The following is a 25,256-nucleotide window of genomic DNA, read 5'->3' as shown; positions in this document are numbered from 1 at the left end:
AGCTTCCAATGCCAAGGCTGCCTGCATCTTTCAAATAACAGTATTACTGCACAAGGGCAAACAAGTTCAAATGGCTCCAAACTTCACAGCATTTATGGGGCAAGATAGTTTATTCTTGTTCCACTATTTCTGTCCCTGTCTCTTACAAGGATATCTTGAGGAGAGAAGGTTCAGAAGATATTTAATTGAAGTGTTCAAAGTAATTTGAGGTTGAAGAAGAAACTGTTCCCGTTGAGAGAAGGCTTGAGAAACAGAGGATACCTTTTTAAGGTGAATGGTAAAAGAACCAAAGGCGACCATGCAGTGACTGGGTAGCATGTGGAATACCTGAGAGACAGAGTCAATCATGATTTTAAAAACAGAATTGGATAATTATTTTAATGGAAAATACTTGCAGGGCTAATGGGAAAGTTTGGAGGTGAGACAATTGCACTTTTTGAGAATTGGTATCGTCTTCTATGCTGTAACCATTTGATGATTCTGGAAGTCAGATATGCTGTTCTATGTCCAATTTTTGATTCTTTACTGTATTCTAGATTTGAAGGGGATGATAACAGATTGGGAGCAGGATGTTAGGAAAGTTGGTGGGTGGGTGAAAATGAACAAAATGACTGCTTTACACGATTGCCCAATTAAATTTCTCATTGATTTAAAGAGGAATTCCAGCCAAATGATCTCTGCATATTCCTGGTTTGGAGTTCTGGAGTATCAATCATGGCATGAGCTCTTGCATCAATATTTCATTTACCATCTAACTTTTAGCAAACCAGAGCTAAACCACAGCCAAGGATTTTCACTGTTTCAATGCAGAAGTCTAAGTGTCTGAGCTGTTCACTGCGTACCTTCAGTACCCTGGGAATTTGAGTGTGATAGTACAATAGTTACATTGCTGGATTAGTGAATCATTGACATCTGTAGATGTGCGTTCACAATTCCACCATAGCAGTTTGCAAATCAGATTCAGTTAATTGAGTAATTATGGAATTAAAAGTTTCATATCAGTGATAGCGACGATGTTATTTAAGTGATTGACTACTTGTAATTTTACAACACAACCTCCAGTCGGAGTGTGATCATTGAGGGGCAAGCAATCTTCAAAGTCGTGCCATAGAGTTGTTTACATTCGTCTAAAAAGGCAGACAGGGACTCAGTTTAACATCACATCTGAGAAACATCTTTAAACTCACCTTATGATAAATGTTTGGTTTCTTGTTCTAATATATCTAAGTGGGGGGCGGAAAGGGGTGAGAAGAGAACAGTGTGAAATGGGACAGATATATTCTAGAGTTTTGACAATCGTGATGCAAGAAATCTTCAATACAAGGACAAGAAAGCCATATCAATGTGGACAGAGAAACTGGGAGAATAGAGCGGAGTCTACAGGAAATGGGGTGGTAAGGAAGTGTAGTTAAGATGACTGTGGTTAACAGTGGAATTATAGTAGATATTGATCAATAGCCTACCCCTAGAAATGGAGACAGAGAAGTTGAGGAAGGGAAAGGAGGAGTCAGAGATGAACCATGTGAAAGGGAGGAAAGAGGGTAAATTTGAAACAAAGTAAATTTTCCAGATCCAGATTTCAGCAGGAAATGGCAGTGATATAGTCATTAATATACTGGAAAAAGAGAAGAGGGAGTGCACCTGAGCAAGACCGGAAAAAAAATGTTCTGTATGTCTCACAAAAAGGCAGTCATCCAGCTAGGTTTCCAGAGCAATACCTTTATTTGGAGGATGCAAGTGGAGTTCAAGGAGAACTTGTTCAACGTGAGAACAATTTCTTGCAGATAGAGGAGGATGATAGTGGGTGAGGACCGTTGGACCTCTTTTAAAGAAGTAGTGGAAAGCCGTCAGACCATCCTAGTGGGAAATGCGGATTTAGAGGAATTAGACATCTATAGTGTACACTAAAGGATTAGGGCCACAAAAGTGGAAGCTGTTAAAGTACCAGAAGGAAGAAGATGTAGGTAATGATAAGGGGAGGAGAAACAGATTCAAGAAAGGAAGCAATTTCAGCTTAGGTATGGCTTGGGGGAATCTACTGATGAAAGGGCACCAATAATTCCTTTTCTTCCATTTCAAATTGGCATTGAGATGGGTATATGAATAGGAGGGGTTTAGAGGGATATGAGCCAAATGCTGGCAAGTGGGACTACGTCAGATTGGGATGTCTGGTCAGTGCAGATGAGTTGGACTAACAGGTCTGTATCCATGCTGTACGACTCCGTGACACTAATAATTTCACATCATATTTAACAGTATTGCACATGGTAACCCTTTCTCCTTTTTCCTGGCAGTGTTTTCAAATGATCTAACAATTGACGTTCAAGGTGAAATCAGTGGCACGCTGAGGAAATTGCTGCTCTCATTGCTTGAGGTATGTACAAATAGCATTTCCAACTCACTGCTCTGACAAATATATTTCAAGTCATGAATGCTCCATTCAATGTGCAAATTGATAGTAAAAGAATTGACAAGCTAAAGATTCAACTAATACAATAATCTATAAAATTAAAGAGATTTCTGTTTTTTAAAATAAATTGTATTATTCAAAAATGGTCCATCAAAATGAACCCCTGAAATTTCACTACAAACATGTATATAGAGCAATAATATAGAATCATGGAATTATACTGCACAAAGGAGGCCATTCAGTCAATTATATTTATGCCAGCTATTTGATGTCGCTATTCGATTAATCCCACTGCTCCTGACCAACAGCACTGCAGCTCTTTCCCCTTTTCAAATATTTATGCAATTCCCCTTTGAAAATTACCACTGAGCTACTTTCATCACATTTTTTGACCGCATATTTACAATAACCCAGGAAACCTGACTGGAAAGGAGCATAATTTATTGTTGACCATTAAAATAGAACCAATACTCAAGGCATACGTAGGCTAGTCAGTTAATTAATTTTTTTTAACCAGCATTTGGAACAGGTGGGACTTGAACATAGACTGAGGGTAGGGACAGTACCATCATGCTTGCTACATCTGCTTAGGGCTCAGTTGATGAGTTTCAGTTGGGCAGGCCATTGCCTGTTACCAAGGGAACATACTCAACAAGCTCCACAAGGCCATTAACTAGTGAATTCCATGGGCCTTAAGGAGGCTATCACATTATTCCAACTGAAACATCAACCTCCAGAAAACACATTCCCTCATCGCTCTCTGTGGTTGTTTTGCCAAACTGTACATATAGAGGTGCCAAGGCTGAAAACAGCTAATGAATACAACAGAGATTAGAAGTTCAAAACAACATTTCAAAGAGGAAAATATATTCAAAATTTGTGTGTAAGACAACCAATAAAATTGAGAACAGAATTATTCCAAGGTAATGGGGCCACAGGAAGAAAACAATACTGATTGATCAAGAGTTGAAATTTGTGAAAGTTTCACCAAAGGTCACTTAATGATTCTGAAAACATCTTAGCACTACAATGTTTCTTTATGGATGAATATTGACCAGAGTACTAGGGGTAATTCCCCTGCTCTCTTTCAGAATAATGGCATTAAATCTTCTACATCCACCTGAATTGGTGGCAGGGCCTTAGTTTAACTTCTCAGCCAAACAGTAATACCTCTGACAATACAGCATTCCCTCAGTACTGTAACAGCTCTCACTTTTCTGCTTAACTGCTAGAGTAGGACTTGAAACTGGAACTTTGTGACTGATAAGTAAAATTGTTACCAACAAAGCCACGGCTGACACTATCAAAAGATACAGGAGACAATTCAAATTGGAATGTGAATAATACTTGGATAATCAGCCAGTAATTAAAAGATATGATTAAGGCTTGAAATTGTTGAAATCAACGTTCCTACTGACACAGCAAGAAGATTAGACAATGGTTCTAATGTTTTGGTTCCATTTGCTCGGACCACATGTTTCTTGTATTATTCAATATAACAACCCTTATCTGCATATCATTCCAACTGTATAGAGTAAAGCTGCATTGTGCATTTAAAAATATGCTAATATAAAGTATTAACTTGGCTAACATTGTTGATAATTGTCTAAATGTAGGCTAACAGAGATGAAGGAATTGAAGTCAATGTAAACCTGGCTGAACGAGATGCAAAAGAGCTATATGAGGTAAATAAACATAATACAATCCAAACAATTTATGGACTTTCTTTTTTACATGGATATGGGTATCACTGGCAAGTGCAGAAGTTGTTGTCTGTCCATAATTACCCTCAAGAATGCAGTTAAGAGTCAATCAGGATGCTGTAGGTCAGTACTTAGATCTGGAAGGAATTGCAGTGGACACAGATGAACCAGACTTGTTTGTTACAACAATTGATATTAGTTGCCATGACCACCAGTACTGAGACTAACACTATAGTTCCAATTGAATAATTGAATTTAAATTCCATTGGCTGTCATGTGAATTTGAGCTCATGTGCCCACAGTGTCAGCCTTAGTTCTGGATTACTAGGCAAATTATATTAACACTAAAACTATTGCTCCCTATCTATGGTAAGATATTATTAGCTATCACTTTCAAATTAAAAACTTATTATTATTCACAGGCTGGCGAAAATCGCTGGGGCACAGATGAACTGGCATTTAATACTGTATTAACGAAAAGGAACTGTTTGCAGTTAAGAGCTACTTTTAAAGCCTATGAAACAGTAAGTATAATTTGCTGTGTCAGTTGTTTCAACTTACCTTTGTATAAAATCAGATGAGTTTAGAATGAAGGAACACTACCTTAAATTCAGAGCCAGGCAATTTAGGAGGGAAGTTAATTAACGCTTCTTCACACTAAACGAGTCAGTAGGTGTGATACAAAAAGTAATAGATACAAAAAGTTACAGATACTCAGTTAATAACTTTTTATAATTACCACTGTATCAACCCCGCCCTCCTGAATGTCTGCTGTTTGTTTCCAGGTCATGTGACTGTGAAGTTCATCTCTTACACAAGAAATTCATGCTCAACAGTTAGTCCCACTAAAAATGTTTATTGCTGTCTTAGCTTTGAAGTGCCTGACCAAAATGAAAATTGGAATATTCAACGAGAAATTGCTACTGGGATCAGGTTGCTGTCATGGTAGCCCTGTTAGTCATATTCTTTCTGATTGCTCATAAGTGTTTAAGCATAAAAACCTTTGCTTACATGCCATTACACTACCTCTGCCAGGGTGTGGTGTTTGGATGCGATGTTAAACTCGATCCCTGGTTACCTTTTTTGGTGGATTTAAAATATCCTAGGGCACTATTTCAAAGAAGAGCAGAAGAGTTGTCCCTGGTGTCCTTGGCCAATATTTATCCCTCAATCAACGTCAGAAAAACAGATCATCTGGTCAATATCACATCCCTGTTCATGGGAGCTTGCTGTGCCCAAATGGCTGTTATGGCTTCCACAATGCCTAACCTTCATAAATATTTATTTGTCTATCAAATATTATGAGACACCAGATGGTTTTGGAAAGTGCTATATAAATGTAAGTCTTCCTTTTATTTTATCCATTTATTATCCATTATTTGACTTCAATAATTATTATATAACTTGGAGAATGTTAGAATGACAAATATTCTGACTGGTGTGAATCTGAACTAAAGATAAAAAATGCTGGAAGTTTCTGGAAGGTTAGGCAATATTGTGGTGAGAGAAACAAAGCAAATGAGTAGAATTTTCCTATTTTCAGTTCAAATGTTTGGTTGACTGAGATTCTTGGCACACGATTTTCCATGGTTCAGAGTGACTTTGCATATGCAATCTTCCACTCTTCACCTCATTAATTATGCAACCAGGTTCTTCAGTACCCTACCTGAGCAATCAAGTGACAGAAGTACAATATTGGCTCCATGTTTAAAGTCAAACTGCTCACCACTTTAGAGTCTGCACGATAAGAACTTGCCCATCACACTGTGGTACTTGGTCATTATCACTGAGGACATGGCCGGAAAAGGCAGGTTGGCTCCACACTTTGCGTTTCAGGTGCTGATAGCTGGAGTAGTGGAGAGGAGAGCAATAATGGCCGGGGCAAGACTTTGGCAAGCTGCTGCCACTCGGTATCTACTAGTTACTTGATGTTGAGATTCTGATTTTTCATCCTTGATGTATTTTCTTGGCTTTCTCACCATTGCCCATGCCAAATCACTCTAGGGTCAAGAAACATTTCCTAATTGTATTGTGTCAGTGGCCTTTCATCAGAACTTAGAAAAGTTAAACAATGTAATAGGTTGAGGCACATAAAAGGGGGAAGCTAAAAACAGAATCCAAAAGGAGTTCTGATGAAGAATCATTGGACCCTTTCCTGCTTTCTTCCCACAGATGCTGCCAGACCCGCTGAGTTTCGCAAGCAATTTCTGTCCTGGTTTTGGAACAAAAAGGAACATCTGTGATAGGGTAGAAGACAGAGATGATTAAATAACAAAAGAGATAGTGCAAGGTTTATAATCTTATCAAACGTTAACCTTCTCCATTGCTTTTACTGTAACTGTTGTACTGTAGAAAATGGGGCAGCAATTTGCACACAGGAAGCTTCCACAAACAATAATGAGAAGATGACTGAAATAACTCCACAGAGGCCAATATCCCATCAACAAGTCACCCTTTATTTAAGATGGAGAGTCCTTGACATTAATCCAGCTTGCCCAGAGCCAGCTCTGAGTTAACAGAACCGCTGACACTCCTGTCAACCAGGGCTCCCTGATTAGACCAGATTAACAGCCCCACTCAGGGAACTCATACTCTATAGGGTCCACCTGGCTGACTTTGTCACAACCACTACAATGACAACTTGTTTCAGTGACACTGATTGAGGGAAAAATATTGTGCAGGATGAACAACTTAAGTCCCTTCCTTTTAGTGCTATGGAATTGCTCACATCATCTGAGAGAGTACCTCATTTGAGAGACAGCACCTCCACCATTGCAACCCTCCCTCAATATCATACTGAGAAAGTGAAGCTGGAATTATTGCTCGGGTCTGTAGAATGGGATGTGAACCTATACCCTTTTGACTTTGTGAGATTGTGCATTGAATGACAGCTGGAAGTATAGTATAACTACTGACAGATTATCTAACAGAAGCTGCAACTATACTTTTTCATTCTCTTATTTCTCTTATTTAGCTCTATGGTACAGCCATTGAGGAAGTGATCAAAACAGAAACATCAGGCGATTTGAAGAAGGCCTATCTAACAATTGGTGAGGTTTTATTAAACAATGGTAATAGTTTGGACCTTTACAATTCAAACACCATGCTGAGAAATGAGTTTAATTTTCTCTATTTCTTAAATATCTTTCAAATTTGTTGCTGTATTATCACATTGAGCAAACGGACTGAAAGATCAATGCTCAGTGATGCAGCGTATCAGTATCAGTCATGCAGCAGCACAACAGTACAGAAGCAGGCTATTCAGCCCTTTGAGACTATACATCCATTTAATCAGATCTGTAGAGTCTTTCCATTTGCAAGTCTTGTTTTTGTAATCCTTAATGCACTCATCAGCAAAAATTTATCTATACCTTCACTACTGCTTGGCTGTGTTGTGCTGACCATGACCATTTGAGCACCTTAATATAGTTATATTAAGGCAACATCAGTTGCCTTCTGATTTTGAAATAATTTATTTGTTTGCATTTTTAGTCATAGACAAAAGTTTAGAGGATGCCGTTTGATGTACCAGAATTATCTAGATCATTTATCAAACATTAACTTGGATAGTCAAGAACAAATGATATATTCAGAAGTAGTGTGTAATTTTAAACTCCTTTCTGTGATTATAATCAAACTCACTGGCAGGGAATGTTGGTTTTACGCCATTCTGATATTTTACAAAGAAGCACATAAACATCCCATTTATCCATGCAAGTGTTTACGCTCCACATGAGTCTCCTCCCACCTTCTTCATCACACACTATTCCTTTCTCCCTCATGTGTTTATCTAACTTCCTCTGAAACACGTGCTACTGAATACAATTATTCCTTGTGGCAGCATGTTTCTCTCAAAAGGTGTTTAGCGTGTGGAATTCTCTTTCACAAAGCAGTGGAGGCAGAGTCAGATGAGTTGGATAAATTTTCTTATTAATCAGAGAATAAAGGGTATGAAGCACAGGTAGGAAAATGGAGCTGAGACCATAATTAGATCAGTCATGATCTTGTCAAAAGCAGGCCGGTTTCAATGGCTGAACGGCCTACTCCTATTCTTAGTTCTTGAGTTCTTGTGAGTGTTATTTACCCAGAGACTTGTTTAAAAATATATATTTTCCTTAAGAGGAAGTTCTCAAATTTAAAGTATATAAAGTTAAAGGCACGACTGCCAAAATGATTTAACTAAGAGTAAAAGTTGGGAAAGAGTCAAATTTCTAGAACTTCCTCCCTAACAGCACTATGGGTTTATCGAAATCCCATGGACTTTCCCAGTTCAAGAAGGCAGCTCACCACCACCTTCTCAAAGATAATTAGAATGGCCATTAGGTGCTGGTTTTGCCCAAAACACCAACAGCCTATGACAGAATTTTAAAAATTGTACTTAAAAAGCAAACTATTTGGCAGAGAAACTCCTCTGCAATACAGGCTGAGGAGCTGCCAATACAATAGTGATGCGTCATTGTACCAACAGTGGATGGAGAGTGTGCTGGCACAAAAAGCAGAGATAGCTAATCCACAATTATCAGCAACTGTGTAATCATCTTGACAAGAGTGCAGAGGCACTTTCCATTAGGAATGGGGACAACAGCATACTCTGTAAAGGATACTGAGGCACTATAGAAAGTACTAAGAAGATTTCTAAGCATGATAAGTTGTAACTAAGACAAAACATTGAATAATAAATTGGAGGGGCTTTTCTCCGGAAAAGAGAAACTGAGGGTGGCCTTATAGAGGCCTTTAAAGTTATGGAAGTGCTTGTTACAATAGGCATAGATATTTTCACTTGTTTTGGGGGGAATGGGGGTGAATCAAAAATAGGAACCATAACTGTAATCGCTTATGGCAGGGCTTGATTACTGCTGAAACATTTTGCCTTGCACTCATCAGGACAAACTCAAGAATGCCAAGTTTCAAACAACCACAATGATTTATACGACTCCCATAGTGTTTGAAATTTGGCATTTTTGTGTTTGTTCTAGTAAGTTCAAGATGATAAGCTTTGGCAATACTAATCTCTTTTCAGCAGTGTTCAAGGTCATAAAATAAGACAGTCACCTATAAATTTCACAGGTATTTCAGGAGAGTTGCGAGAATGTAAAAGTCACCTCTGATGAGTAGCTGCAGTGATTTGCGAATGTTCCTTCCAATAAATAGCTAGTTACATTCATAAGTGAGATGTGAGAGAAAGGACTAAAAGGATATGCTGATGGACTGAAAATACAAGAGGCTGATGATCTCATTGCAGGAAAGTGATAAGGAAGCCCTCTTAGATGAATGGAAACAGTCCCATGGCAGCGTTATGTCGCAAAATTAGCAGGGTTCTCCCTCATCTCCTAGTAAATGGTGATCATCAATTACAACCTAAAGATAGGACTATCTGAACATTATTGCCTGACCATTACTGGAATTTTGTGCATAAATCAGCTGCCCCATTTTCTACATTGTAACGTATCACTTCATATCCAATGCTTAGTTTTATTTTGGAATATCCAGGGATCACAATCACACTATATAAATGCCATCTACCTTCTGCAATTGCAGATGGTAATGAGTATCAACAGAGGATTAAGAAGGAATACATCTAGTGTACAGCCAATGTCTTCACAGAGTTTAAATTGGGGGAGGGGGAATACAGGTGGTAGTGTAGTGGTTATCTCATTCAACTAGTAGTCCCAAACACTTGGTCAATGTTCTGGGGGACATGGGTTTGAATCCCACGATGGCAAATGGTGAAATTTGAATTCAATAAAAGTTTTTGGATTAAAAAGCTGGAATATAAAGCTAACCTACTAGTAACCATGTAACCACTAATGTTATTTAGGAAAGGAAAATTGCTGTCCTTACCTAGTGTGGCCTACTTGTGAACCCAGACCCACAGAAATATGGTTGTCACTTAACTGTCCTCTGGGCAATTAGGGATGGGTAATAAATGCTTGCTCAGCCTTCGGTGCCCACATTCTATATACAAAAATATGAACTGACAAATCCCTAACTTCGTATTTTTCCATTTATGTCCACCAGCTCAATGCACAAAGGACTGTCAGGCATATTTTGCCGAGGTGTTACATGAGGCGATGAAAGGTGCAGGAACCAATGAGGACACACTGATTCGCATCGTGGTATCTCGCTCAGAGGTAACATGGAGAAACAACTTGGCTTACTGTATAACAGAAATATGGAATATACATGAGAAGAGCCTTCACTGGCCCATTTGCGAAAACCTCATTAACATGTGAACCATTACCCCATTTCAATTCTCTGCTTCACAGTTATACTTATTTCGCTGCCTTCGGCCTTCTGCCCTGTTCCGATGAAGCTCTAAATAGGCTTCAAGAACAAGTCCTCATCTTTCAATGAGGCACTTTGAATCCTTCTGGATTCTACACTGAGTTGAACAAATTTCAAATCATACCTTCTGCCCCCTTCTGTTTCAGACAGCAGATGCTAGTCATGTTTCTGCTTTTGCTCTAGTCACAACTTTTAATTTTGTTACTTGCCCCATTACCTTCTCATTTTGCCTTGCACTATCTCCTGAGTCCACAGACCTTCACACATTATATTCTTTCCTTTCCTTGACTCTGTATTTGTTGAAAATCTGTTGTACTGCTTAATGTTTTTCCAGCTCTGATGAAAGGTCATCAACCAAAAATATTAATGCCATTATTCTCTCTACATCGATACTGTTGACCTTGAGTATTTTCAGAATTTTCTGTTTCATTCTAAGTCATGTTCATGCCGAGCTGGATAAACCTGTTAATTATTCAGTGATTATGTAGAGAGGTTTTGTGGATGTCAGCATGTCAGTATAAAACTGAAGCACTGGCATGGGTTTGAATAGTCACCAGTTTGAAACATGAAAAAAATTCCAGTAATTCATATAAATCTAACTTGACAGAGTTTATAAATTAACTATACAAATTGTTCCCCATTTTCATGCTCTGGAGGACAACCATTAAATTTACTTGTTTTCACTTTTTCTTAATAACTACCTGTGGAAACTCTTGCTATCTGTTCTTAAATTCCTAGCGAGATTCCTCTCACACTCTGATTTCTTCCTCTTGATTAATCTTTTAGCCATTCTCTGTAATACTTTATATTCTGATCAATCATCTGACCTACCACTTATCTTTACGTAGTGATGTGCTTTTTGCTTAAGTATTCTCTTTTAAGTATTCTCTTTTCTTAAACTTCTTCAGTTAACTACAGATGGTATTTATAACAATGTTGGTGGCCTTAGATCATACCCACTATATATAAAAAAATTGAATTTAATTTTTTATTTGAAACAGGTTGATCTTCCATCCATTAAGGAGAGGTATCAGGAGATGTACAAGATATCTTTGGCAGAAGCAGTCAAATCTGAGACGTCTGGCGATTTCCAGAAAGTTTTGCTGGCCTTGATAAAATAAAGGCAGTCAATCCTGTGACACTGTTTTAATCAATATTTTTAGGTGTCCCATCTTCAGTAACATGCAATGTACAAAGCCATGTTGGTTGTTAGATTTGAGATGGCCACCAGTGTAATACTACCATAAATTATTGCTTTCTAAAAAAATATTGTGAAGGTATTTCTTTTGGGGAAAAATAATGAACTGATTAGATTACTTTCATGAGAAATGAACAGAGAGCTGAGGGGTGGATACTAAGTAGATTGCTGTACCAAAGAGCCAGCACAAGTACAATGGGCCAAATGGTTTCCATTCTATGTATCATTCTATGATTAGAACCTGATGTTACAGATCATTCGTGGAATCTGATTGGTGGTGGCATCATACATATTGTCGTCCAGAGTTTTAGAGAGTTATAGCAAGGTAGAGGCTCTATGGCTGACCAGGAATCTCTCCCATTCTTACCACCTGCCATTGGTGTTCATTGGAACGATTTGCAAGTTGGTGAAAACTGAAAGAACTGTGGATGCTGGAAATCAGGAACAAAAATAGAAATTGTCAGAAAATTTCAGGTCTGGCAGCATCTGTGGAGAGAAATCAGAGTTAACGTTTCAGGTCCAGTAATTTGAAATGTTAACTCCGATTTATCCCCACAGATGCTACCAGGCCTGCTGAGCTTTTCCAGCAATTTCTGTTTTTGGTTGCAAGTTGGTACTCAATCAGCTTAGGCCAGGTAATAAAAACACTTTCCTTAGCTATCCAGTCCTTGGGTAGGACTGAATCCTAAAGCTTTTGACTTAGGGGCAAGGACAGTATCCACTGCACTACATGACCTCTGTTTAGAAGCAATGTACATTAACCCAATTGCTTTCCATCATAACAGCATTAATTGTAATGATTTCAAAATTTGAAACTCAACGTTGTGTATAACTCAGTGTTAAGAAAGACATACAACACTGTATGGTACATCAATAAGAATCATAATGTCCAATGCAATATTGGTTCCATAAATTTGATTTCCTTGTAATTCTGGAAAATCTTTGAAACCTCTGTTCAGTTCTAGGACAGATTACCGCTTAAAGGGAATCTATCTTCTGCCCAGTTGGTAACAAGCTCATCCCTATGTCAGACATTTGTACATTCAAGTCCCAGTCGAGGGAGTGCCCATATCTAGGTGAATATTCCAGTCCAATACATAAAGCCACAGTCCTGTTGGTTTTTCAAATGGATACAGAAGATCCAATGATGCTGTTTCAAAGAAGAGCATGAGATATCTCCACGGTGTCCTGGCTAATATTATCCTTTAGTCAATATTGCAAAAAGAAAGGATGTGGTCTTTATTACTTTGCTAGTTGTGGGATCTTGCAGTCTGAAAATTTGTTGCCGCATATCTTACATTACAACAGATGCCATGCTTCAAAATTTATTGGCTATAAAGTGATTTCAGGTGTCCTGTGGTTTTGTGCATCGACAATGGATATGAAGTCCAAACATCGCGCCCAGCTTCAATCTGTTTTCAACTTTCCCACACAACTTAATCATGAGAGGAGGGAAAGATGGCTGTGTCAATGTTACACATTGGCACAGTAAGGGGCATTCTTATGAGGCTAAGGAGTAAAGTAAGCTTTATTCTTTGTTCGTCTTTTTCTTCTCTCTGGCCTCTGATGAGCAAATTTGAATGTGCTTGTCCAAAATGTAAAAAGCATACCATTCTTTCATCCTAAATGTTCAGGTCCCAAGAACTCAGAATGGCTAGGGGATTTTTAAAACTTAATTTGATTCTTGACTTTGTTGAAATGTTCTCTACATGTTTGAATGAGTGTCGCTCCAGCAAAAAGCTCAACATCATCCTGTAGTAAACATCATATTTGATTGGCACCTTGTCCACCATCTTCAATATTCATTCCCTTCACCACCAACATTAGAATAATTGAATCCCAACAGTGCGGAAAGAGGTCATTTAGCCCATCGATTCTGCACCAACCCCTTCAGAGAGCATCCCACCCAGACTCAGTTCTCCTCAATCTATCCCCATTTTTAGAATGGCTAACCCACTTAGCCTGCACATTCCTGGACACTATGAGGAAATTTCCCATGCCAATCCACCTAACCTGCACATCGTTGGACTGTGGGATGAACCCAGTGGAAACCCATATCCATACAAACAGTCGCAGAAGGCTGGAATCAAACCTGGGTCCCTGGTGCTATGAGACAGCAGTGCTAACCACTGAGCCACTGTGCTGCCCTTATTGGTTCGTACTGAGTGACAATAGTGTGCTTTGTCTGCAAGATGTTTTGCAGTAACTCACTAAGGCTCATCCTAACCCATAACATCCACCACCTAGAAGACCAAGGGCAGCAGATACATGAGAAGTGCAAGGTTGAACTGCAAGATCCCCTACAAGTCATGAACCACTCCAACTTGAAACTATATCACCATTCATTCACTATCGTGTGGTCAAAATCCTAGAACTCCTTTTGTAACAGCACTATGGATGTACCTACACCTCAACGGCTGTAGCAATTCAAAAAGGCAGCTCACTGCTAACTTCCAGGTAGACATTAGGGATGAACAATAAATGTTAGCCTTGTCAGTGACACCTGCACCCAAAGAATGATTAAGAAAATATTCAGTTTTACTAAAAAATGGTTTTGATGATCCATTGTACTCTTTTTCTTGTAAAATATGGTTTCATTTTGTCACAAATTGTATAAACAAGAATGAAACCCACTCTAATAAACAATCTAATGTTTATCATAATCATAAATATGCTTATTCAAACTAAATCAGAGATTTCATTCAGCATCATTGCCAGTCAGTAGTTTATCAACATATTGTGTGCATAAGTTATTTTATTTTCATGGATTTTCCGCGTCAAACCATAACATTTTTCCATCATCATTGCAGTTTGAGCCTCATGCACCTGCTGAGTGGGCCCTGTGAGTGACTTGCTCTCACTGCAGCTCAATACCAGTTCAGCTTCTTGTCTCAGTGAGAAACTTGCTTCATAAAATCTTATCCTGATCTGAAATTTAGTGATGTAAACATAAGTTGGACTTGTTTAATCCACGGAGCAATCCAGACAAGCGTTGGATGTCTAAATATTTATGCAAACTTATTGCAGAGAAATAACACACAGATCATATGAAGCAAAACAGCAGGTCACAAGGTTTCCCCTTTGTTGATTATTCCCTATTTGCTCTTCTGTGTCTTCACCAGGATATGTAGACGAGAATAGGTGGCAAAGGACAGAGGGCAAAAAATAATAAATTAATGCATTGTCACTTCGTGACTGTGTTGTGTTTTCTGCTATATGTTTTGAGAATGAAAGTTACTGGAAACCAAGGATATTATGATACATCAGAAAATAATATGGGAATAAGTGGAGACCATTCCGTCTTACATGTCCATTTTGCTATTTAATAAGAACAGATTTGTAGCTGTGCCTACACCCCCTACCCTGACACACACACACAAGCATGTGCAAAACTAAAAATAATTTTAAAGGAATTCACAGTTCAGTATGACTGCCAATCCAGAGATGATTATAATAAGTGCTTTCTTTAGTTTTGTGCAAAAATTCCAAAGCTTCTGGAAATAGATGTTATTTTGTCCAATGGACACCAATGCTCTAAATTCCTTTAACAAAGAGTGCAGGCCCTCTCTGGCTGCAGGGGAGATCATTCAGTACAAGAACCAGGTAATACCTAAAGTGGTTAGGGTTATAGAGTGAGATCTAGGACTAGTTTTGATCATCTAAGAATGACAGAGATGAATTTTCCAGACTTTTTGGCCACCAAAATTAATATTTTAAGCTTTTATTGTTGAACTTGTTGCAAAAGTAAACTCAACAGCTAAGGGATAGAATGCTGTCACCAACCCTCCTTTCTACTCTTTTAAATTTACCATAATGGTTTCAATCCTAAACTTGGTAAAGGGTCTATTTAGTTAACAACGGTTCAGAATTGATCACTTGTGAGTCTTAAAGAGAAAATGTCTTCCTAAGATGTAGTTTATTACATAACAGCAAGAGGTAAAGATTATATTGGCTAGTTAGACATAATAATTAAGTCTATTAGGCAAGGGGGTCTTGTGATGTAGTGGATGTATCCCTATTTCTGGGCCAGAGGCTATAGGGTCTTTCCCACCTACCCCAGGTATGTGTTATCACGTGTCTGAATACACTGGTTAAAATATCTAAGACTACCAGGAGACATTGATGGCATATCACATCTCTATCAGGATTTCAAGATAGATTCCCTTTCTCTCTGTCCCAAACTGTGTGATATCATCAGATTACAGGGAGCTAAATGTAGTCTCCAATATTAATACTTTCACAGCCATTATTTTATACCAGACTTTTTTGCCTTTCCTTGGAGATCACATGACATCTGGGCATGATAGGTGTGTTGTGATATACAGCTTGTCTATTCTTGCTCCTCACTGTACTGAGATGCTTCATGTCAGCTTAATTGACTACATTACCCCTCTGTGATGTTTGTGTCCTTCGAGTTTAACCCTCTTGTGCATTGCCACATGTTGTTACTCCAGCATGACTGACTTTGGAACTCCCTCCATAACCTCTCTGTCTCTCTTAAGATGCTCTTTTAAATAGATGTCTTTGACTAAGCCCTTGGTCACTTGTCTCAAATTATTTTTTGGGACATTTTCCTGTAGCAAAGGCACAATATAAACATACATTGTTGTTAAGCCAGACTTCTGCCAATATCTGTTTGATGTGGTGAGTAAACATGGCTTCTGTCTATGACCTTTGTTGCACCCAAGATGACCAGAGTTGTACATGGCAAAAAGGCAGCAGTGCATAGATACTATTCCAAACATTCTCCCTTTTCATAAAAAAAATGCATGCACTTTCATTTGCAGTTGATAGTTACATAGGCATTCTACAAAGAAACTCATCATGGCAAACAAAACATTTTTTATTCTAATCTGTCTCATTTTTGTCTGTCTCATGCATATGCTTGAAAATGTTTAGGCTTTCTAATAGTACCCAAGCAGCCCAAGATGTTGGTTGTTTGTCTAGTGTCTGCTGATTCCTGGGGTGTCACTGTATTCCCAGGGAATGTCCTTGCTGTGGCGAGTGTTGTTTCTGCTCTGTGGGTGGAACCGGTGGTCTCTCCATTCCTGTTCAGTTGGTGAAAGCAGATCTGCCTCATCAGCTATCTACTGGAAACGAGCAACTTCTCCAGTTACATTTGTGCATCCATACTTGCTGCAATAGATCTGACCACCCATTATCTAACATGAGTGGTAGAAAAATTATTGGAAACAATTGTGAGAATTAATCTCCACTCACCCAGGTAAGGATTAATCAAGGATATTTTGCATGGCTTTGTCGGGGGAAGATCCTGCTTAACACATTTAATTGAATTTTTCAAAGAGGTGACCAGATATGTTGATTAGGATAATACAATGGGATGTAGTTTACGTAAGGCTTTTGACAAGATCTTGCATGAGTCGCTGGTCAAGGAGCTAAGAACCAATGGAATCCAGGGCTATTTGGCAAATTAGGTCCAAAATTGACTTACTAGCAGGAGGCAGAGGGAGATGGTTGCAGATTGTTTTTGTGACTGGAAGTTTGTGTCCATTGGTATAGAGCAGGTTTCGGTGCTGGATTCCTTGCTGCTTTTTTGTGCATATTAATGATGTGAATGTAGGAGGTTTGATAAGTTTGCAGAGTCATGAAAATTAGTGGTATGGTCAATACTGAGGAGGAAAGCCTTAGACTACAGAATGGTGCAGACAAGCTAGTCAGATGGACTGAACATTAGCAAAATGGCACTTAATCCTGAAACGTGATGTATTTGAGAGGACTACAAGGTAAGGGAATACACATTGAATGGCTGAACCTGAGGAAGAGTGAGGATCAGAAGGACTTTGGTGCATACATGTCTATAGCTCCTTGTAGGCAACTGGATAGGTATTACGGTGGTTAAGAAGGCATATGGGATACTTGTCTTTATTAGTCAAGGCACTGAATACAAGGACAAGGAGGTTACAATGTAGCTGTACAGAGCATTAGGTCACAATTGGAGTAATGATGGCAAATCTGCTCACCACACTATAGTACTATTGCTCTTGGGAGGGTGCAGAGGAGATTTACTGGGATGGTGCCTGGGCTAGAGCATTTCAGCTATGAAGAGAGATTAAATGAGCTCTGATGAGGAGTTATCTACATTCAAAATGTTAGCTTGCTCTGTCTCCATGGATGCTGTCTGACCCGTTGTGATCTCCAGCAGATTTTGTTACAGATTAAAGCATTTGCAATAATTTGTTCCTATTCTTAGACAGGCTGAGGTGGTTTTTCTTTGAATGTAGAAAGTTGAAGGTGAACCTGATTGAGGTGTAAAGTTATGAGGGGCATAGATAGAGTAGGTAAGAAGGGACTTTTGTCCTTCATAGAGGGATCAATAACTGGGGAGTATAGATTAAAGGCAAAGGCCAGGAGGGGATTTAAGAAAGAAAGTTTTCATCCAATGGGTGATGGGCATGAATACCACAACTTGAAAGGGTGGTAGAGGCAGGAACCATCACAATAATCAAGAAGTATTTAGATGAACACTGGAAATGCCACAACACACATGGCTACAGGCCAAGTGCTAGAAAATGGCACTACAGTAGAAAGATGCTTGATGACTCGCACAGATAGGTAGAAGGACCTTTTTCCACATTATAAAACCCCATGACCCTATGATTCTATGATCAAAGTGACAACTTTATAAAGTGTATTGAGTAATTGTAATCAGAATAGTTATTAAAATCTCAATGCTGGCAGTAATTTGGCCACTTTATCAAAGTAAAATTTGTGCCAAGATTTTTCATTGAATCTAGAACTCTTCACAATCAAGAGTAGCTTCATCAACTTACTTCAAGAAAATACAATTCTTGACAGCTTGTAGGTGATATATATCAACTTCCCTTGCTTCGACTTCAAGCCCAAATGATATTTCTGAGAGTGACATCCATTGCAGAGGCTTTGGAGTGGATAGAAGGGGCTTGAGAAAAGTGATTCAAAGTTGCTTGTGGTTAGCTCTGCCATCACATTTTCACTCCCAAACAGGAATTGGTTGAAAAGCTCACAAAGTCAACAGAGATGCACTCTTCCTCGATCTGTCAATTGTGCTATTCAGCTTACATTAAGACAATGGATTTAGAATATCTCTTTATAACTCCATAACCCAAAACTTCTCAGATACTATGACCAGTAGAAAAGAATTAAGTTCCACTGGTGTTTGTGATGCAATCACCATTAGGTCCTCTTCGATTGCTCTCTGTTAAAAAGCATTAGGACTTCTCCAATTTGTGCCTAAATGAATGAACACACCTGCACCAATATCTAATTTAAAATTAGTTTTCATACAATTAACTATGATATCTGCATCAGAGATCGCCTCAAAAGAACATATCTTGTTATTCAGCATTCACTATTTGTTAGACAGTTACAGTCTGGAGTGGTCTGTTCCTAAATTTCTATCCAGCAGATGGAAATCCTCTCCTGCTGTTTGGCTAAACCTCCTTAAAATGGCCTCACTTATATCAGGCATAGCACACACTCTTGATAGATAAATGGAAAACGTATGGTTGGTGCCTTTCCCCTGTTATTGATCTAACATACGTTTAGTTCTGCACTCTCAAAAGTGAATAGCTTGAAATGGCTTACTTCCATTCTTGATCCTTCCAGAGGTTTAGATATTTGAGAAGCACACTGGTATGATGGCTCAATGCTCGTTTGAGTTGTGGATCATCTCTCCTGTGGTGCTCTCTTTGCTGGTTGTTGGCTGTCCTTGCAGTTTACCTGTCCTTGATCTGGTATGCTTCAAAATATTTATCTGCTACTCTCTGCTAATCTTGAGCTTCTCTTTAGACTTTTCCTTGGCACTTACTGCCATTTTTCGGGGTCTGCTCACATTTACCATCATTTATGAATATCATTAGCATCTTCTAGGATCTCTGGACAGACAAGGGCTCAACCTAAGGCTAGCGTAAACTATTAATATTTATTAATTATAAACTAAAACAGCAGCAAGGGTCCTCATAATTGTCTTCTTCCATCAGGTCCCAGCACCATGTGACATGATATCTATGTGACATCACTAATGATGGAGGCCAGCTGTTGACTCACAGGAAAAATAGCTTTATTTCACCCAAGATGGCCTCAGCAAGCCATAGTACAAAAAAGACAGCTGTGCACAAAGGTCTTACTCCAAACAGTCCTCAGGGATTTTAAGGAATTTCAGCATGTTATATAGATATACAAAAGTCATGACATGTGACAAGCTACTCCTTAATATCTATTTCCTGCCAGCTGGAGATAAGGCCAGAATAGGAGGCTTCAGCTGTTGCATGTCGCCAGCCCTCCCCAGATTTTAATCGCTAAAAAAGAGGATTTGGCAAACCTAAAAGCTAAGAGACTTTTCTTTTCAGGCTTTTCTCTTCATCACTCACAGGAGAGATTCAACAGCGATGGGCAGCATCTGTTATTCAGGAAAATACCAGGAGATCCTGCTCCAGCAGTTGTGTTGCAGCCCTGTTTACAGGTTGGCGGCCTTGGTGGTACATCAGGACTTGGCTAATAACCTGCATCCAGACATTGAAAACAATCCAGTTTACTAAAGTTTATGCACTAGGAAATGAGGTCTTTGATCCTCCCCGTGTCTGCGTGGGTTTCCTCCGGGTGCTCCAGTTTCCTCCCACAATCCAAAGGTATGCAGGTCAGGTGAATTGGCCATGCTAAATTGCCTATAGTGCTGGGTAGGGGAATGGGTCTGGGTGGAATATTCTTCAGAGGGTCAGTGTGGACTTGCTGGGCCGAAGGGCCTGTTTCCATACTATAGGGAATCTAATCTAATCTATTCTCTGGGACAGCAACAATCTCTCAGATTTAATGAATGGTTGCCACCTGTGGATAATTATGTTGCCTCAGCCGTCAGTGAAGAATATGGGACACCTATAAAGCCATGTTAGGGGAAGACTATCAAAGCATCTGAAATGTTTAAAGGTTCGATTATTTTGTCTGATTATATGAGTCGGGCAACTGATTTATAAAGGAAGGCTGGATAGACTGGGACTTTTTTCACTGGCATGCAGGCTGTTGAGAGGTGACCTTATAGAAGTTTTTAAAATAATGAGATATACAGATAATAGAGGTAATGGTAGCTATTTTTTTTCCCCTAGGACGGGGGAATTTCAAGACTCGGGGCACATTTTTAAGGTGAGTGGTGCGAGATTTTAAAAAGGGGCAAATTTTTTACACAAAGGGTGGTTCACGTGTGGAATGAACTTCCCGAGGGAGTGGGGGATGCGGGTCCAACTGCAACGTTTAAAAGACATTTGAAAAGGAAAGATTTGGATGGATATGAGCCAGAAGCAGGCAGGTGGAAATAATTTAGTTTGGGGATTATGGTCAGACAGAAAGGCCTGGTTCCAAGCTGTATAACTCTATGACCCTATGATCTTTGCTCGCTGTGCTTACTTGGTTCAACCTGTGTGTGAACTGAGAGCAAAGTAAACAGGCAGTACAGAAAGAGCTAGAAACTTTAGCTGGCATAGTACAAGTGATTGCAGAGATACTTTGAAACTCTTGTAAATAGACTTGTTGCACAGTAGAAACAAGTGTCATCTCTACTCTGCGATACATAAACTCTACACAGCACCAATTTGGAATTTGCTTCTAAATTAGTAATGCACAGAAGAGGATTGGATTGCTACATACTAAATCAGTATGCTTTCTGAAGAGCACCATAATTGCAAAAATATTTAAAAAGGACACAAAGCAGGCATAGTGAATCATTACCTTCAAATCAGTAAAAACAACTGACATTTTATGGGGAGACTGTAACTCAAGCCTTACTATGTATTCCTCTGTTGGAGTGAGTGTGTTAGAAAACAAAATAGGTTTTTGTAACCACCAAACATAATCAGATGGATAAAAATACTGTTGCTGCAAACCAAAAGTTGTTGTTGACGATCACACTGTGAGATGGACCAGGGCCAGAGTGTTCATTTGCTGCCAATTGCTCTTAATGTGGGTCAACTGCAGTGCAGGTACAGAGTGACTTATGTTATTTTCCATGATGTCTCCTCTGCTATGCTTGGCCTCAGTCAATGCGAATAGTTTCCTGGCACTGGGACCACACAAATACACATCTGACCCAATACCATCAGCAAAACTTTCAACCAGCAATCAAACTGATCTTGTTATGGGCTGATGTCATTAAAAGAAAATTAATGAGAAAATCGCCAACATCAATGGCAAACAGGGGAACAGCTGATTTAACTTTAGCCTCCTGTTTAATACTTTCCAGTGTGACTGTTTGGAAATTATCCAAACATGTAATATTTTCATTGGAGGCCAAAGAGCAGAAAATTCCACCAGAGACTTGTTATAATTCTCCAGCTATTTTGCTGCAAAATTTGTTCTTAGGCAATTTGTTATGCTCCCTGTAACCCATCATCTCCCAATTTTATAAAGTTCCACGTTCCTTTCTTCCATTTCTTGAAAGCATACCAGCCTCAATGCAACATCATCAAAATGATTCTCTGCAAACATCCAATGCTTAATGGTGTGTACTGGAGTAACAGAGGAATCTTCTGGCCCTGGAGGTGGAAAGACAGCTTAATCAGGCAGGCTGGTGGCATAGAACAAAACATAGAAAAGTACAGCACAGAACAGGCCTTCAGCCCATGTTGTTGTGCCGAGGATTATTCCTAATCTAAAATGAAAACCTTACCCAACACCCCTCAATTCACTGCTGTCCATGTGCATGTCCAGCAGTCGCTTAAGTGTCCCTAATGACCCTGTTTCCACCACCACCCCGGCAACACATTCCATGCATTCACAACTCTCTGTGTAAAGAACCTACCTCTGATGTCTCCTCTATACCTTCCTCCTAACACCTTAAAACTATGGCCTCTTGTGGCAGTCAATTCTGCCTTGGAGAAAAGTTTCTGGCTATTGACTCTATCCATGCCTTTCATTATCTTGTATACCTTAATCATGTCACCTCTCTTCCTCCTTCTGTCCAGACAGAAAAGTCTGAGCTTAGTCAGCCTCTCTTTGTAAGTCAAGCCCTCCAGTCCAGGCAGCATCCTAGTAAACCTTCTTTGCACCTTCTCCCAAGCCTCCGTATCTTTCCTATAATAGGGCGACCAGAACTGGTACGCAATATTCCAAGTGTGGTCTCACCAGGGTTTTGTAAAGCTGCAGCAAAACCTCACGTCTTAAACTCAATCCCCCGGGGGCATTTCAGAACCCCCTACCTCCCCCAAACCACATTAACTAAGTTGTGGGCAGGATGGCTCAACCTCAACCTTTCAATCTTGGCACCAGTTAAGGTCCTTTAGATGGTCATTTGAGGGCTCTTTAAGAGTGTACTCCCATTTGGACTGCAATATCATAGCTCCACGCAGAATGCAAAAGAGATGCCCCACCCTTTAGTAAGCTAGTGTGGGCAGGCTATCATTAGTTGGGAGGTTGGAATCAGGGTAGGAACTGATAAGAGCTATCCTGCTCCCCTTGTTTCCAACACCTTTGCCCCACTCTCTCCGAGTCTCCCTCCGCCAAAAACTAGCCCCCCACACTCAAAAGCACTTCCCTGAGACCTTGGTCATTGGGATGTCAAATGTCCACTCATCAACATGGTCATGCAGTGTCCAGCCCGTCAGATGCTGGATGGAATTTCTGCTCCTAGGACAATTTCAGGGAAACTTGCTACTGCTTCCCAAACTGCCCAACTGGAGGAAGAAACAGCAAGACGTGGTCATAAAAGTCAGGTGAGATGGCTTGGCAATTCCTCAGCAAGCAAATGGGATTCCTGGTGAAAGCACCTGGAAGATTCCAGAATTGTCTTGTACAAAAACAGGCCACTTGGGTCAACCGATCCATGCTAATGTTAATGTTCCACATGAGCCTCCTCCCTCAGTACTACATCTCACCCTATCGTGCACATTGTCTATTCCTTTCTCCCGAGTGGTTTCCTGGCTTCCCTTAAAATACTTCTGGAGAAGAGTCGTGCTGGAAAAGCACAGCAGTTCAGGCAGCATCGGAGGAGCAGTAAAATCGACATTTCGGGCAAAAGCCCTTCATCACTTTTACCTTTTCCCTTAAAATATACCTTGCTTCCACATTCTCAACACTCTCAGGTAAAAATGTTTCTCATAGATACTCTGTTCTACTTGTTACTGACTATTATACACTTGTGATTACCAATTTTAGACTCCCGCCCTCATATGTAGAAACATCTTCCTAATGAATTATGGTGGCTATGACACAATTGCATTCACAAACTTCTTAAAAAAATCTTTTCAACCTTATATCAAATGTTCAAAATTCTATTGGAACTATTAAAACACAATGAAGTAATATAATGTTTCATTCAGCAAGTGTGAAAGTAAGTCCACAGCACAAGTAATTCAAATATTAACTCAAAGCAAACTCTCAGATATGGGTGTTTAGGAAAGTTTTGTTATATTTTAAATGATTTCATACATCTTTCTGAATCCCATTACTGACTAGACATCATCATTATCAAGCAGACAGAGCTGAGAATTGTAAATTGAAAATTTATGAACAAAATACAAAGCAAGCTAAGCAAGAGGGGCAAATACATACTATCAAAAGGGTTAATGATTATATCGAGTAACCTTTCTGAAAGAAAGTAGAAATTGGAAAATATTTCTAAAATACAACACTGCTAAATAAGGATGGTTGACTTTGAGATGATCATCCAGTAGACATCATGCTCTTGTGAATGCTTCATTACCCTCGTAAGCTCATCCCAGACCCTCGTGAAAGAAATTGCCCAAAAGAAAATGGAATAGTACCAGACTCAGCCATGGCTCAGTGGGTAGTAACTTCACCTCTGAATCAGAGGAGCTCACACATTTAATCTCACATTAATGTCGGTTGATTCTCGCAGTGCACTTTGAAGTGCTGCCAGAGACACATGTTTTGCTTGAGATGTTAAACGACTAAGTCTGTAGTCTCAGGTCTTTTTTTTATTCATTCAGGGAATGTGAATCTAGCTGGTTGGGCCAGTATTTATTGGCCATCTCCAATTGCCCTGGAGACATCGTTGTGAGCAGCTTTCTTGAACTGCTGAGTCCTTATGGTATAGATACACCCAAAATACTTTTAGGAATGATTTAGAGGTGTCATTGTTGAACTGGGGCATACAAAGTTAAAAATCCCATATTACCAGGTTATAGTCCTACAGGTTTATTTGGAAGCACTAGCTTTGGGAGTGTTGCTTCTTCATCAGGTGGTTGCCTGATGAAGGAGCAGCACTCCGAAAGCTAGTGCTTCCAAATAAACCTGTAGGACTATAACCTGGTAATATGGGATTTTTAACTTTGTACATTTAGGAAGGAATTTCTATGATTTTGACACAGTGACATTGATATATTTCTAAGTCAGGAGTGTGAGTGACCCAGAGGGAAACTTGCAGGTGATGATGTTCCATGTATCTGCTGCTCTTGACCTAAATGGTAGTGCTCATGGATTTGGAAGGTGCCGTCGAAGGAGTTTTGGTGAATTTCTGTAGCTTGTCCAGTCATTATCATATTGATGTTTGTGGGGTAATTTTGAAGAAGAGCCTGGGACTCCGAATCCACCCCTTTTTCCCACCAAATGACTCAGCCAATGTTTACCACAAAGTTTTAATCACGGTTTGTGAGTTTGCCCTGTGCAAATTGGCAGTCATGTTTCCAACATTGCAACAATGACTACACTTCAAAAG

The 25,256-nt window shown here is 39.4% G+C and overlaps 1 protein-coding gene and 1 long non-coding RNA gene across 4 annotated transcripts in view; one reads left to right on the top strand and one right to left on the bottom strand.

The window, feature by feature from the left end:
* LOC148150131 (uncharacterized) overlaps positions 1 to 6,546 on the bottom strand; it is a 42,818-nt gene extending 36,272 nt beyond the window's left edge. The window contains exon 1 of the long non-coding RNA XR_015756947.1: positions 4,675 to 6,546. This is a non-coding gene — a long non-coding RNA (uncharacterized LOC148150131). The remainder of the gene's footprint in view (positions 1 to 4,674) is intronic.
* Positions 1 to 11,534, top strand: part of LOC122549222 (annexin A13-like) — a 30,230-nt gene extending 18,696 nt beyond the window's left edge. For all 3 annotated transcript variants that reach the window (XM_043688663.2, XM_087986218.1, XM_087986219.1), the window contains exons 6-11: positions 2,295 to 2,374; positions 4,027 to 4,095; positions 4,536 to 4,637; positions 7,088 to 7,163; positions 10,132 to 10,244; positions 11,400 to 11,534. In XM_043688663.2, coding sequence (XP_043544598.1) covers positions 2,295 to 2,374; positions 4,027 to 4,095; positions 4,536 to 4,637; positions 7,088 to 7,163; positions 10,132 to 10,244; positions 11,400 to 11,519 — 560 coding nt within the window. In that variant the 3' untranslated portion in view covers positions 11,520 to 11,534. The remainder of the gene's footprint in view (positions 1 to 2,294; positions 2,375 to 4,026; positions 4,096 to 4,535; positions 4,638 to 7,087; positions 7,164 to 10,131; positions 10,245 to 11,399) is intronic.
* Positions 11,535 to 25,256: the final 13,722 nt, after the last annotated feature.

Source organism: Chiloscyllium plagiosum, unplaced genomic scaffold (assembly GCF_037043375.1).
Source record: "Chiloscyllium plagiosum isolate Xiang-an unplaced genomic scaffold, Cpla_swu_hap1 HiC_scaffold_4, whole genome shotgun sequence".
NCBI classification, from domain to species: Eukaryota; Metazoa; Chordata; class Chondrichthyes; order Orectolobiformes; family Hemiscylliidae; genus Chiloscyllium; species Chiloscyllium plagiosum.
Note: the sequence above shows the minus strand (reverse complement) of the source record. Positions and strands in the feature narration are given on the sequence as shown.